Raw genomic sequence first — 13,930 nt, forward strand, 5'->3', positions numbered from 1 at the left:
ATATATATATATATATTGTATATATTGTATATATACTGTATATACTTTTTCTCTTGCATATTTATGTATAGGTACCCTAGGTGTTCCAAAGTCACCACGTACCCCAACTCTACCCGGGTCCATGGTCCACAACGTGCAACATCGGTTTATAAAAACCATCAAGTCGGCAACCTGTGGCTATTGCCATCACAAGTTTACAATTCTTAGTGGTAGTAGGCTTTATTCTTTATAGTTGTGGAATTATGATATATTTTATTTACTTGTTAAGGCTTTTTTCTGCTCATATTGCAGTACTATATTGTACTGTACCTGTGTATGAAACGTTTTCTGATATACAGTATATTTTGCTGAATGTAATGTTTATATTTCTTGTCTTAATTTACTGTTTTATTGAATTATTATTGAGTTTGACAAATCTTAATTTTAGAAAATAATATAGCAGTTGTAATTGACTTTGAACCCATCAGTAATGCTATAGGGATAAGTATCATTAAAAGTTCATCTTTTTTTTATTAGTACAGTACTGTATACAGTTGTATTATTCCATTCATTTCTCAGGTCTAAAGTGCAAAGAGTGCAGCTTTAAATGCCATCGTGAATGTGAACCAAAGGTGCCACCATCTTGTGGATTGCCTCATGAATTTCTTCAGATATTTACTGATGTGAGTTTTGCAACACTTTTTTTCATCTCTCAACCTTTGTCATATTAAACCATTCATTGACGCTGGTTGGGGGATTTACAATACGGGTTTTGTCAGTACATGTGTTCACAGAGCTTGTGTGAAAACTTGTTTTAGACATCTTCATAAATGGTTGTCATTAAAATAACAGTTAAGATATGTTTAGGTAGGAAAGGCTACTTGATATTCTGTATTATTTTTAGAGTGGGGCATATATACAGTAGTTGTGTCTTCTTGTTTGTTGGGTATAGTAAAAATAAAAAGGTGAACAGGGAATGGGGGTACGAGGGTTAAGAGTCCAGGATGTTAAAATGAACTAAAGGTCCGAAAAAAATACTATTACTGTAGTGGAAAGAGTTGAGGTGGTGTGGACTTGCAAAGAATGTGATGGATAGCAGAATTGAAGAGAGTGTAAAGGAGTGGAGTAAAAAAGATTAGTGTATTGGGAGGACACACAACATCCTAGAAGGAAGAAGTGGAGAAATAGTTGAGAGGTCATGCAAAATCATGCGAGGAATTCTCTCTCTAAGACAGTTTCCTCAGTCAGAGTCTCCAGCTGAGAATTAGGTTTCAGAGGTATAGATAGATTGATAGAAAAAATGCATTCAACTTTTGTTTCTTAAAATTTTATGTCACTATGTTACTGATGGTGTAAACTTGAGATACCAATTATTGGCTATGTATACAATAACCTAATGCCTCGACCCATTTCATACCCTAAAATTTAGCATACCTGCCTTAGAACCTCTTCATTGATTGATTATTTCGTCATTCATGAGTCTGGTAGCCCTCTTCAGAACGAGTATGTTTCGGCTATCCGCTTCAAATAAGTCTCCATATATTGGTCATGTGCTTCAGTAGGTTGGGACTCACAGTATACATTTGAGAGCCTAAACCCACTTCAAGGATTGAATTAGACTAGTAGATCCCATGAATATGCTGAAGTCAATTTGTAATTTGGGGGAGAGATTCTAGAAGCATTTTCCCTTGTGACCCATTTGAATGTAATGCTTTGTTAATTTGTCAGTTAAGAGTTATTTTCATGTTTGATAGATAAGCAAATACTGTCTAGCTAGGGAATAACATTAATCTTCTTGGCCACATCTTTATCCTGCCCAGCCATAAGATAAATATTTCACTAGCTGAATCTATAATTTCTGTTTCAGTCTCTGAAGAAGGGCGGTATGGACGGGAGCGGTGGGCTTCCTAGTCGGGGGACCCCAGGCGTGTCTCTCTCTCATCTCAATGATGTATTCCCCCCTCCACTACGGGACAGCCCTATGTTCTCTTCCCAGCCATCCATTAACATACCATCCTTCCAGGTAAGTACAGTACAAATAAGTTTTGAAAATTCATTTTTATGTATAGCTATTGCTTTTACAAAGCCAAACCATTGACACCATACCACATGTAGTGCATTGGTACTATGAAGTGTTTAAGCATTGCAGGCTGATGGGTGACATGAACTGAAACATTACCAAAACCAGACAGCTCACTGCATTTAAAAGTCTATTTGGTGGTCGTACGAAACCTTTGAAATCAGTGACGTAATGTTCAATGAGACTTGCATTCTTCTACAGTGAGCACCATTACCTTACATTTATGTAAAATATTAGGTTCCTAACTGATATAGTTTTTAGTGTATCAGAATTATTTATGGTTTCCAAATAAAAAACCACCCTGTATATGTCAAAATACTGTGGTAATTTTAACAAGAACCTTTTTGCTGTTTCCAGGGTCCAGACTCCAGTTCTAACACCTCCAGCTGTAATTCCTCCACCCCCTCCAGCCCAGCTCCAATTATCTCTGCTTCTCCTGCACAGCAACAAGCATTCCGCTTCCCAGGTGAATAACAGGAAAATCTTTCCTGTAGTTATCTTGTACTTACAACTTCTTGTATTTTCAAGTTTCAAAAATTTCAAATATATTGCAATTATGGTAAAATTGGTTTTAGCAAAGAAAAATGATGAAATGATGAGTATTTATTGTTCTGTATGGAATGATGGATGGAGGCAGAAATGTTGAATGAAAAGGTTATTCAATTAATACTTGAGAGTGGATATGGATGTACGGTATTGGCTTTTCAGTGATACAGGGAGAAGAACTGTAATTGGGCCAAAAAAGTATTAATGTTTACAGGGAAAATAAAGTTGTAGTGGCTATAGAAAATAATGTTACTTATGTATAGGAGATGAAATTAAATGATGTTCAAGTTGGTTAGAGGCACTGGGGGAGGATGTGCCATGGAATGTAAATAGATGTTGGCTAATGACTGTTTGTGGAGAGGAATTAGGTAGGGCCAGTATGCAAGGCAAGTGATTTTCCAGACTCAATAAAAATTGGGAATGAAAACCACTGTTGAACTCATGTGGAAAACACTAAGTCAGACTTAAAAGGAATTACAATTTTGCTTTATTATTTGTTGTTTAAATGATAGGCCCTGCTGCCATATGGCATCACAAAAATTGTGACCAAATCCCTAGTGGCTGAGCTGACCTTCTGCCTCATTTATACCCAATTGCAGGGTCTCAGTTGTTTCTCTTACTATTGACAACACAACATACATACAGTATATCGTTTCTCACTATTTATCTCTTTTTTATTTATTTTATTTATTTATTATGAATAATAATAATATTATATATATATATATATATATATATATATATATATATATATATATATATATATATATATATATATATATATATATATATATATATATATATATATATATATATATATATATAAATAAAAAATATAAGTGTCAACTGATATATAATTCACAAGGGATGATAAATGCAAATTTAATTACATTTCAACAGGACTATAATATATCTGTAAGTGATTTAATATTATTGGTGTTTAGCAGTAGCTTCTCAATTCTGACTTGTTTTGAATCTGAAAAATCACTAGCCTTACTAAGAAGTCTTTGTTAGAGAACATTTTTGTGTGTATAGTTGAATGCAATATTTAATATTACTGAAATTAATCCAGAAATTTGATAAATACAGAGTATGTTGTGTGTTTATTTTAATACTATTTGAACTAGTAAGACAAACCAATCAGTAGATGCTCATTGATGTTATTTCCTCAGTTACTCGAGGATTCCACTTCCCAGGTAAGTAGCAAGATGGTTCCAGCAGATACAACGGTCTTGTATTCTTAACTTTTGTTTGTTTAGTTTTTTTGGTTCAGTAGTACTGTACTGAGTTGAAGCAACACTTGTATTTGTCAATTGAGAAATACTCCATAAAACTGTTGATTAAAATGCTTTAATGCTTTTATATGGGATTCACCACTTAATTTCATTAAATGAAACAATTTCCTTAACGAAATATGATTTGTTGATAGCATTATGTTATTTTTCGTAGTATTTTTTTATTATCAATTAATCATTTCAGAAACAGTTTTATTGACTGTAGCCAAATGAACTTGATATTTAATCATTCCCAAATTGCTGTTTTATAATGGTAGTTATATTGAATTGAATGAATAAAACTAGGTGACATTGATTGTTTTGCAAAAAAAAAGATGATTGGTCTTAGAATCTTGAATTCTTTATAAACATATACCGTATATACTCGTGTATAGTTCGAGTTTTTAAGACCAAATTTTTAGGCAAAAAATTGGGGGTCGTCCTATACATGCGTAATAGTTTTGTTAGGTTGAACCCGTGCATGATGGGAAGGGTGAGGAGCAACTTTTAGCTTCAGACATGAAAAATATTTACCATTTACTGCCAGTAAAACAATGGAAACGTAAAATATGTACCAATTAGTAATGAAAAGTTGTGCAGTTCCTTCAGCAAATGAAGCTCACCAACTTAAAATAGGCTAAATTACCTTACAACGTGCTTTAAGTAGTCTATGTTGAAGTTCTTAGCACAGGCTAACTTATCATATCATATATACAGTATCACAGTTCTCATTGATCTACAAAAAATACCGGAAATAAAAACCTTTTCGATATTTCACACTTAATATAATACCCGGTATTCTACTTCAACCTCCTATTGTTTACAACGACGCATCACGCACCAGCTGTATCAGCTAGACGGCACACATGTTTTTCGAATCGTTTTCAGTTAAAAAACTGTTACATCACTCGTAAATTTTACCTAAACTGCGCCTGAATGAATATATTCTCGGAAATAAATAGTAGTTTTGCTGAAACGTGATGTATTTCAATGTAAAATAGGATAAAATACATGACGAAAACAAAAGACTTTACCTAAGCTTCCGATGTTCTTGAGATGTTACTCGTTTTTTTAATAGTTTTCGGTTAAAATTCTGTTATATTACAATGATATGATATTCATACTGTGCTTGATATAATACATTCACGGAAATGTAATATTTTTGCTGAAATTACGTACGTATTACAGTGGAAAGTGGGATCAAATTGTGACGAAAACAATGACTTTCGCTTTCTTTCGTTCAAAAGATGTTACCTTAATCGCTTTTCGAATGGTTTAGTTAAGAAACTGTATTACAATAATATTCCCTCCTAATTGACTTGAATAAATATTTGAATGGATATATACAATATTTTTGTTGAAACTACCCGCGTTTCAGTGTAAAGTGTCGTAATAATAAATGGTAAACAATTTGCCTTCGGCACTCGTGTTTCAGGCACGGTGAGCCTCGGTTTATAGGATGTAGTGTTTTTACTGAAGGTTTTGTTGTTCCATTACCCTCAAAAACGTGGGTCGAACTATAAACGAGGAATATCATGAATTAACGATTTCTTGGTCAAAAAATCAGGGTCGACCTATAAACGAGGGGAGGTTATAGACGAGTATATACGGTATACTGTCACAGTTTGATTGCTCGTTTTAAAGTGGCGACCACGAGGTCGCTTGTTGTCGCTGTGCAGCTGTGGCGCTCACGCATGCGCACATACACACAAAAGCCCGCTAAAAAAAAAAAAATAGTTTTTGAAAAGTCCGGATTCTCGGGTGGTCCGGATTTCTGGCATCCGGATTTTTGGACTTTTACTGTACATAAGTCACTTATTTATATTAATTTTATCATTTCATTGATAAGGTTAATAGAGTTGTTGTCAATTATGTCTTGGTATAAGAGCCACTTTTTAACATGTATTTGTGGTTCCTGGTGTGTTTTTCCAGTCATATTTGTCTATGAATTCTAACAGAAAATTTGTCTCTAAGTGATATGGACATTGCCATCAAAGCCTAGAAAAATCTCAGTACCATGATATTTATTCTTGACAGGGTCAATCATGTGCCTTCTTGTTCTTAACATAGAAACCAGGACTCGACTAGCCTTCACAAGGAATGTTTTTACCTTCATGAAAATATTTCCACAACACTTTGGTCAACTTCTGTAAATGTACAGTACAGTATAGGTAAACTCAATCATTAATTAATTAATTAATTCATTCATTCATTTGCTTCATTAGATAATTTTTCTCAGACTGGAAATGCATTTAGTTCAATTAAAAAAGAAGAAGTCAGCAGTGAAGGCATAATCTTGCCAACTAATTTCATTATAGGTTATATATGAATAATGTCAGCTCACAGTTACAACTAAGCAACTGTAATGTGTTTTACTGTATTTATACTCTTCTTGTATTTGCTTAATTGCTATTACAGTGATTAATATGCTTGATAGCTTAAGACAGTATTCATTATTTAATGTGACCGCAGGTACTTATTTACCTTGCAGATTTTACTTTCTTCACAGATGTGAATGATGATACTGGAGACATTCCCTTAGAGATGCGGCCTCTTACGCATATCTCAGCCAGATCTCTCCCCAAGGTTCCTGTGTCTTCCTCCTCCACACATAGTGATGTTATTGACTCCCGCCAGTCGCATGATTCTGATCGCACTGTGTCACAAACTTCAGGGTAAGTACATTACTGGAATGCCTTGTTGAATGACCTAGAGGTTATGAGAACTGGACACTTTGATGATTGCTACCTATGGCAATAGATGATTTAGCCATTAGTATATATAGCTTGATTAATTCTAAATATTTCAAATTCAAGGTTAAAACAACTGAAGACTTTCATTTCAGCTTGCATTGTTAGCTTAAGTAAGGTTGAGCACAGTGATCAGAGAAATGTCAAAAGGTGTAGCTGCAGCCAAAAGGACAGTGGCCCAAACTATTATAACTCAAATATTAAAACTGGTTAATACTGGTACAGCCACATATATGTCTCAGAAACTTTAACCATGATGGAACATAGAGAAAAAAAATGAGTGCATAGTACAGGTATCCCCGTATTTGCAATGGGGTTACGTTCCTGAAAAAAACATCATAGGGCGAAATATCATAAATTGGGATCATTATAACGTGGGGTTCAATGGGATATGTTCCCAGCCAGTCTGAGACCCACATGTATCACCCAAAATAAGATTCCAACAATAATAATACACAAAAAACAATTAAACAACACTCATCACATCATTAAGAACAAGAGTGGTTATTACATGTCTCCTTTGAAGCTAAGGAGACTCTTGAAGGTGGAGTGGAGACGTCACTGCCTCCTACACGGCTTCACATGGTTTTCCTGGGTACCTTGGGTTTCCATGACATTTTCAAAGTTATATTACTCACTTCACAGTTACAAAAACAGAGCAACCGATGATAATGTTAAAACAATGATAGCAGTCAACACTGCTCGCATCATGTTCACAATAACAGGCAAAGTACTTTACAGTCGCAAAAAAATTTGCAAAGGTCACGTCACAGTTCCAAAACAGAGTACTGTACAATGTGAATGTTGGTTATGAGTTTCATTCCTAATGGGTCCAAATTATGGTTAGGTTAGTTTGTGGTCTATTAGGACTGGGGCTCATTTGACCTGCAATCATTTAAAGAATAAAATCACAACTCTGAATTCTAGTGACTTCCATAAAGAGTATCTGGGAGGCTTACATTTTACAAGATTTTTAGGATTCATGACTATTATGGCTTCATAAATACAGTGTATATTTGCATGTTCTCTTTTAATTATATCCTCTTAGATGTATTTGATGTTAGTTTAGTCACAGACATTTTGTTTTTGCCAGGTCTGGTAGTACAGGCACTGATGATTCAGAGCGCACAATAGCGGGTCGAGTGGATTCACAGGATTCCACGGTTTCTGATGGAGAGAACGCAGATCCTCGCTGTTTTCGGCAGAATAGTGTCAGTAGTGTGTCTCAGTCACTACGGGAATGGGATATCCCTTATGACGAGCTTGACCGTGGAGAAGTTATTGGCCGTGGTCGATTTGGCATTGTGTATTCAGGAAACTGGCATGGGCATGTGGCCATTAAAGAACTCCGTATGGATTATGTGAATGATGAAAAAACCCTCGAGGCATTTAAAGCTGAAGTAAGTAATCTGAGTTAATTGTTTGCACAACAGTGATCATGATGCATTTAGTAATTATTTTGTTAAATACCTAATGACTGCACACAGTTTTTAAAGGTGGTCATTATGGCTACCTTTAAAAGTATAATGACAGTTACAGTATATATGATATTTTAAACTGTAAATACAGTACCATATTTTACGGTATATAAGACGCACTTTTTTGTCTGAAAAATGGCAAAAAATATCAGCCTGTGTCCTATATGTGAAGTTGAGGTCTCCTGTAAGCTAATGAATCCCCCAGTTGCTGTCTCCAGTAGGATAAATTCTACCTAACCCAACTTCAGAGTGTTACTGCTTATTTAAACACATTATTATTATTATTTTTATTTAATTAAAAAATTATTATTATAAATACAAAAGCTTGATTTATAACTGCTGTACTGATGATAACCTGAGATGATTAATGTCCGTACGGCAGACACCCAACTCTTCAGAGGTAGCTAAGCAGTAACCATTTCTGAACTTTTACAACCATTACAATCCATTAATGCCATACCTGCAACTTTTGTTTTTAAATCTTGAAATACCCGATACAAATGAAGATTTACATATAACGTTCTTTTCACATTTGCATCTGTTAACATGGCTGGCAGCATTGTAGCCAGGTTACACTGGTCACTAACCACCAGGCTACTGGGCCAGGCTGTGAGGTGTTAGGGTTGTCTTTCATATTGTATTTTCAGGTAGCTATATGTAACTTTATTTATTTATTTTTACTCAGTCACATGCACACACCATCCGACATACATATTGTGAAAAAAGTAAAAGAAATAATTTTCCTAAGGGCAAACTCATAAAGGGAATACAGTACAGCATACATTTCTTTGCACACGAGTTAGCTGGCTGGCTCAGTGGGGAAGCGGGAGGAGACGGGACGTATGGGGCGAGCGTTGCTAGGGAATTGGCGAAGGTGGCTTCTCCATTGCTATGGTGAACTAGAGAATATGCAAATGGCGACTGTGTTAAACTTTAATTTAACTTTTATTTACTGGTTTGGCAATGTAGTATTTTTTTTTTTTAGTATTATTTTGATTGGTTCCTCGCATTTACTGGTACAGGTTGTACCTCTCTATTCCGGCATTCTTTGGTCCGGAAACTCCCGTGGTTCGTAACGATTTTAGTTTGTCTAATAGGTAGATAAGCAGCTTTTTTCTTTTCTTTTTTCTGTATTATTATTATTATTATTATTACAGGAGTATTAAATTTTTGCCCCTCAGGCCCCAATGTGGGTCAGTGACCTATGCCTGGGTGGGCTGATCCCCATGAAAAAAAAAAAAAACAACAAAGCCGCTGGAAGTCAAGGTTTGTTTACATCCGGCAGTTCGGCTGCTCTCTTTCTCTCTCTGTCTATACAGAGTACAACATTCAACCCTTCAATATATATATGAGCAGTAAATAAGTGTTGCTTTCATATTCTTATGTAGAGTAATGACGATATGTTTTCACATGTGCGCACTTACATACGCGCAGTCTCAATTTTTTTTTTACCATTAATGGTTAGCTACTTATATTGTTCCATTTATTAACATTAAATAACATTACAGGTACTTCAAACAATCATATTAATTTTTTTACATTAATTTTACTACAGCTATAATCAGGGTCTTATTTTCTTCAGTTTTATATGTAGAACCAATCGGTCACTGGTTTTGTAAGCTTTAACAAAAACAATGCCGGCAGCTGTCTCGTCTCCTCCTGTGTTTTAATATTCCACGTATTATTAATAAATTGTATTGTTGATTTTGCACACACAAACATTAATTCAATAAAAAAAATCAGAAACATTAATTAAAATATATATGAACAGTAAATTAGTGTTGTTTTCATATTCTTATATAGAGTAATAACGATATGTTTTCACGTGTGCGCATTTACATAGGCAATCTCTCTTTTTTTTTTTTACCATTATCGTTAGCTACTTCTATTGTTCCATTTATTATCATTAAATAACATTACTTAAAACAACCATATTAATTTTACTATAGCTACAACCAGGGTCTTATTTTCTTCAATTTTATATGTAGAACCAGTCAGTCACTGGTTTTATAATCATCAAAAACAATGCTGTCTCATTTCCTTTAGTGTTTTAATATTCTACGTATTATTAATGAATTGTATTGCCCATTTTGCACACATATACATTAATCCAATCAAAAAGACATTCAGTAATAAACAATAATGAATCTTTTGTACATAAGAGAAATGACGCTGTTTACATGATTGTGCACGTCGTCTGAACGATGGTGGGCCATTCAAACACGTCAAAATTCGAGTTTCCGCCGTCAAAATTTTAAATTGTTTTGTTTTTTTGTGTGTTCAAATAAAAAACGTCGAATTAAAAGCTCTCGAAATTTGAGAAGCTACTGTATGACATTTAACCCTTCAATATGTCTTCAAAGAGACCATGAAGCAGAGAAATTGGTGCTCGTGCTTCTAAGCATAAGCACAAGTCACTATCTATCCAGGAAAAGGGTGAATTTCCATGGTCCTGCACCGCTCAGGTCCCGAGGTTGCCGGACTAGAGAGGTACAACCTGTACTGTATATATTATTTTAAGAAAACTATGGCTACAGGAGGAAAAGACACACAAAAGTTGTTTCCTAATATTCCCTGCTAAAATGGGGGGTGTGTCTTATATGCCATAAAATACAGTAATTAAGAAATAAATGATAAAGACTAGCCTAGAAGGTTGATGCTGCACTTACAAAATAATGTTCTCTTGGTTATCTTTTGGTTGCCTTACAGGAAACAAAAATATTCTTTGTTTTTATACCATACTAGGTGAGCACATTCCGCAAGACTCGCCATGAAAACCTGGTGTTGTTCATGGGGGCATGCATGAAGCCTCCCCGACTGGCAATAGTAACAAGTCTGTGTAAGGGCAGGACACTCTATACTCACATTCATGTCCAGAAAGACAAGTTCAACATGTCCAAGACCATCATGATTGCTCAACAAATTTCACAGGTGAGGTTTTTTATTTGTTCTTTTTTCATCCATCTTCTTATCCATGTATGTCTCCCTGTAACGGGCTGTCTGTCATCAATGTATCTCATTGTGTAGCATTTATTTTCTGTTCCCAACTAAATGCATGAAAAAGGATATCAGAAAAGGAAATGTTTAAGATTAGCTACTTTACTGCTTCATGTCTCCTCACTTAATAAACTAAGTTGCTTTGTCAGTGAAACTTCTGGCTTCAATTAGTCTTTCATCTTCTTTTATAGTATCTACCCTTTGCAGTCTGATATCTCTGGTAAACTTCATACACTCTCTTATTATATTCCAACAAAATATTTTCATCCTTGTGTCATTATGGAAATACTAACTTTAAATACTTTAATCATGTCTTCAGTCTTTACAAAATCAGATCTCTTCAATGCATGAGTTATTTGTTGCTACTATTTTCATGCATCTTTTGCCTCTACACTTGATAGTTGGAATTTTACACATGTGCTGAAAATGTGAATAAGTACATCTTCATAATCTCTCTCATTCCACATTTTTATTCTACCTTATGGCATTGAAGCATGTACTTGGAATGGGGTAAAATTCTAGTCTAATATTTTAGCGGCAAAAATTTATTATCTGTGGTCTGCATCAGAGCTTACCAGAATGGAAGGAGTCAGAAATATTGAAAAATATATGTTGTTTGGATTGTTAAAGAGGACGGAGATTGCAAATTGTGTAGTGGTGGAAGGGATGAAGAGAAAAATTCTGAGATAGAATGGACATGTGCCACTCTTGTAGCTGGGAACATTGATTGCTGGATGAAATTGGGTGACTTCTATTTTTTTGGGGGGGAAGACAAGGCACTGACATTAAACTCAGAAGTTGAATCCTCTTTTCTCCAATCCTTCAGATAGGATAAGACAAGTTTACTCCATTATTACTTTACCTTATACAAAATACTGTACTGCCATGTTTATTGGCACTACTGTATGTAATTCCCTCAGATAGATACTGCAGAACCTATCTCTTGTCTCACATTTGTTTAACTTTCCTATTATTTAAAACCAGTGATTGATAGAAGGTCTCACTACAATCACTTCATTTACAGGGTATGGGCTACCTTCATGCTCGAGGAATAGTTCACAAGGACCTTAAAACTAAAAATATTTTTCTGGAGAGTGGCAAGGTTGTCATCACTGACTTTGGCCTGTTTAATGTTACCAGACTTTGTCATGATACCAGGTGAGTGCTGAAGATGCTATGTATTAAATTGACAATGAATTATACTGTATTTGAAAACTTATTAGAGAATAATATCTCATTTAGGTAAAGTCAGCAAATTTTGACATTAGAATGTATCTAGTCACATTTTAAAAATTTCAGAGATGTATTTAAAATCTCATTACAGTATTGTGATGTGTTTGGCATTGCTTATTTTATTTATTTTTTGGTTGGTCCTTTTTTGTGTGTGTGCGTGCGTGCGATGAGCTCTGGCACCCAGAACATTTTATTGGTACTACTTACTAAAACTATGCATCTGATAGGAATAGAATAAATTACTCTACAGTTTGAGGATATGTGTGTGGCATTAGCAGATGGAAGGGCATAAGCCATAGTGAAATATGTAAGGGATTTGGCATGACTGAGAAAACCTAGAGGTACAAGGTTTGAGTCTTAGAATGTACAGTATCAGGACAGTAATTTTTTAGTTTGCTGGAACTTGTAGAGAGAATGATAGCCTGCAGAGAGAGTATACAGGACTTAGTAATTTGGGCTGCATGGACTGCATGGTAAGGAAATATGGAGGAGTACTTATGAAAATGATTGATTAAGGGGACCTGATCTGGCTTTGAGGCTTTTATGTCAAGGCCAAATCCTCGCCAAGTATTTCTGTAGGAATAAGATGTCAGAGGTGTGGCTAGGTGAAAATGTTAAATATGAAAAGTATTTTGTTTATATAATTGAAAGATAAAAAATTGTATTGAATGAACTATTTGTGTTTTAGACGAGGCAACTGGCTAAGTATTCCTCCGGGCTGGTTGTGTTACCTTTCTCCGGAGGTCATGAGAAACCTACGTGTAGCTCAGAAGCAAGATGATGGCCTCCCTTTCACTACTTACTCTGATGTCTATGGTTTTGGGTAAGTAAGGAGTTCGATGAGAATTTAATGATTACTGTATGATTAACTATTAGAACACACACACACTGCACCACCATCGCCACCTCCTGCAGCCCCCCACCCAACTCGCGCAGTCCGCCACTACAACAAAATTCAGCCCATAAGAGCCCGCACCGATAGATATAAGAACAGCACCATCCCAGCTATTGTTAAAATAATAAACAACTCCTGATTTATGTACTGTACAGCCCTGTAAATGTATTCAATGCATATTATATCATTATTTCTAAATCAAATGTAAGTTTGTATATTTTCAGCCACCGGCTGCAACTCTATTAATAAACCGTTTATTATTATTATTATTACACACACACACACACACACACACACGTACGTTGACAGATGACACATAAATGCAGGAACAGATGTGCATATGAACAAATGCAGTCATGCAATTGCAAAGACATAGATAGAAAGATGTGCACAGAATAAAGTTAAGTAATAAAGCAAAGTGAATAGAATATTATTAGGTTAGAGTCTAATGCCACAAAATATGTTTTATGACTATTTGGCATACACATTGATTAATTATTAGTCAGTAATAAACATAATGAAATGCATGCAGTACAGTACAGTTTATATGATGAAAAATTTGGATGTTGAGTAATGCTACAACACAAAGTACAATGTAGCTGCAAAATTCGTAGGCCTGATAATAATAGTGAAAATAATGTATATTTACTGTTGGAAAGGAAACGTATGGAAGCTACTGGTATACAGTAGTAGGACAA

At 35.0% G+C, this 13,930-nt stretch overlaps 1 protein-coding gene across 6 annotated transcripts in view; it reads left to right on the forward strand.

Moving 5' to 3' along the window:
* The window catches only part of LOC121856828 (kinase suppressor of Ras 2-like), a 47,066-nt gene that overhangs the window by 30,966 nt on the left and 2,170 nt on the right, over positions 1-13,930 (forward strand). For 4 of the 6 annotated variants that reach the window (XM_042352558.1, XM_042352563.1, XM_042352560.1 and 1 more), the window contains 10 exons: positions 72-212; positions 559-662; positions 1,847-2,002; positions 2,417-2,525; positions 3,778-3,801; positions 6,371-6,554; positions 7,723-8,029; positions 10,853-11,038; positions 12,129-12,262; positions 13,026-13,160. In XM_042352558.1, coding sequence (XP_042208492.1) covers positions 72-212; positions 559-662; positions 1,847-2,002; positions 2,417-2,525; positions 3,778-3,801; positions 6,371-6,554; positions 7,723-8,029; positions 10,853-11,038; positions 12,129-12,262; positions 13,026-13,160 — 1,480 coding nt within the window. The remainder of the gene's footprint in view (positions 1-71; positions 213-558; positions 663-1,846; positions 2,003-2,416; positions 2,526-3,777; positions 3,802-6,370; positions 6,555-7,722; positions 8,030-10,852; positions 11,039-12,128; positions 12,263-13,025; positions 13,161-13,930) is intronic. The other 2 variants (XM_042352561.1, XM_042352559.1) reach the window with 2 other exon arrangements.

Source organism: Homarus americanus, unplaced genomic scaffold (genome assembly GCF_018991925.1).
Source record: "Homarus americanus isolate GMGI-L3 unplaced genomic scaffold, GMGI_Hamer_2.0 scaffold43075, whole genome shotgun sequence".
NCBI lineage: Eukaryota > Metazoa > Arthropoda > Malacostraca > Decapoda > Nephropidae > Homarus > Homarus americanus.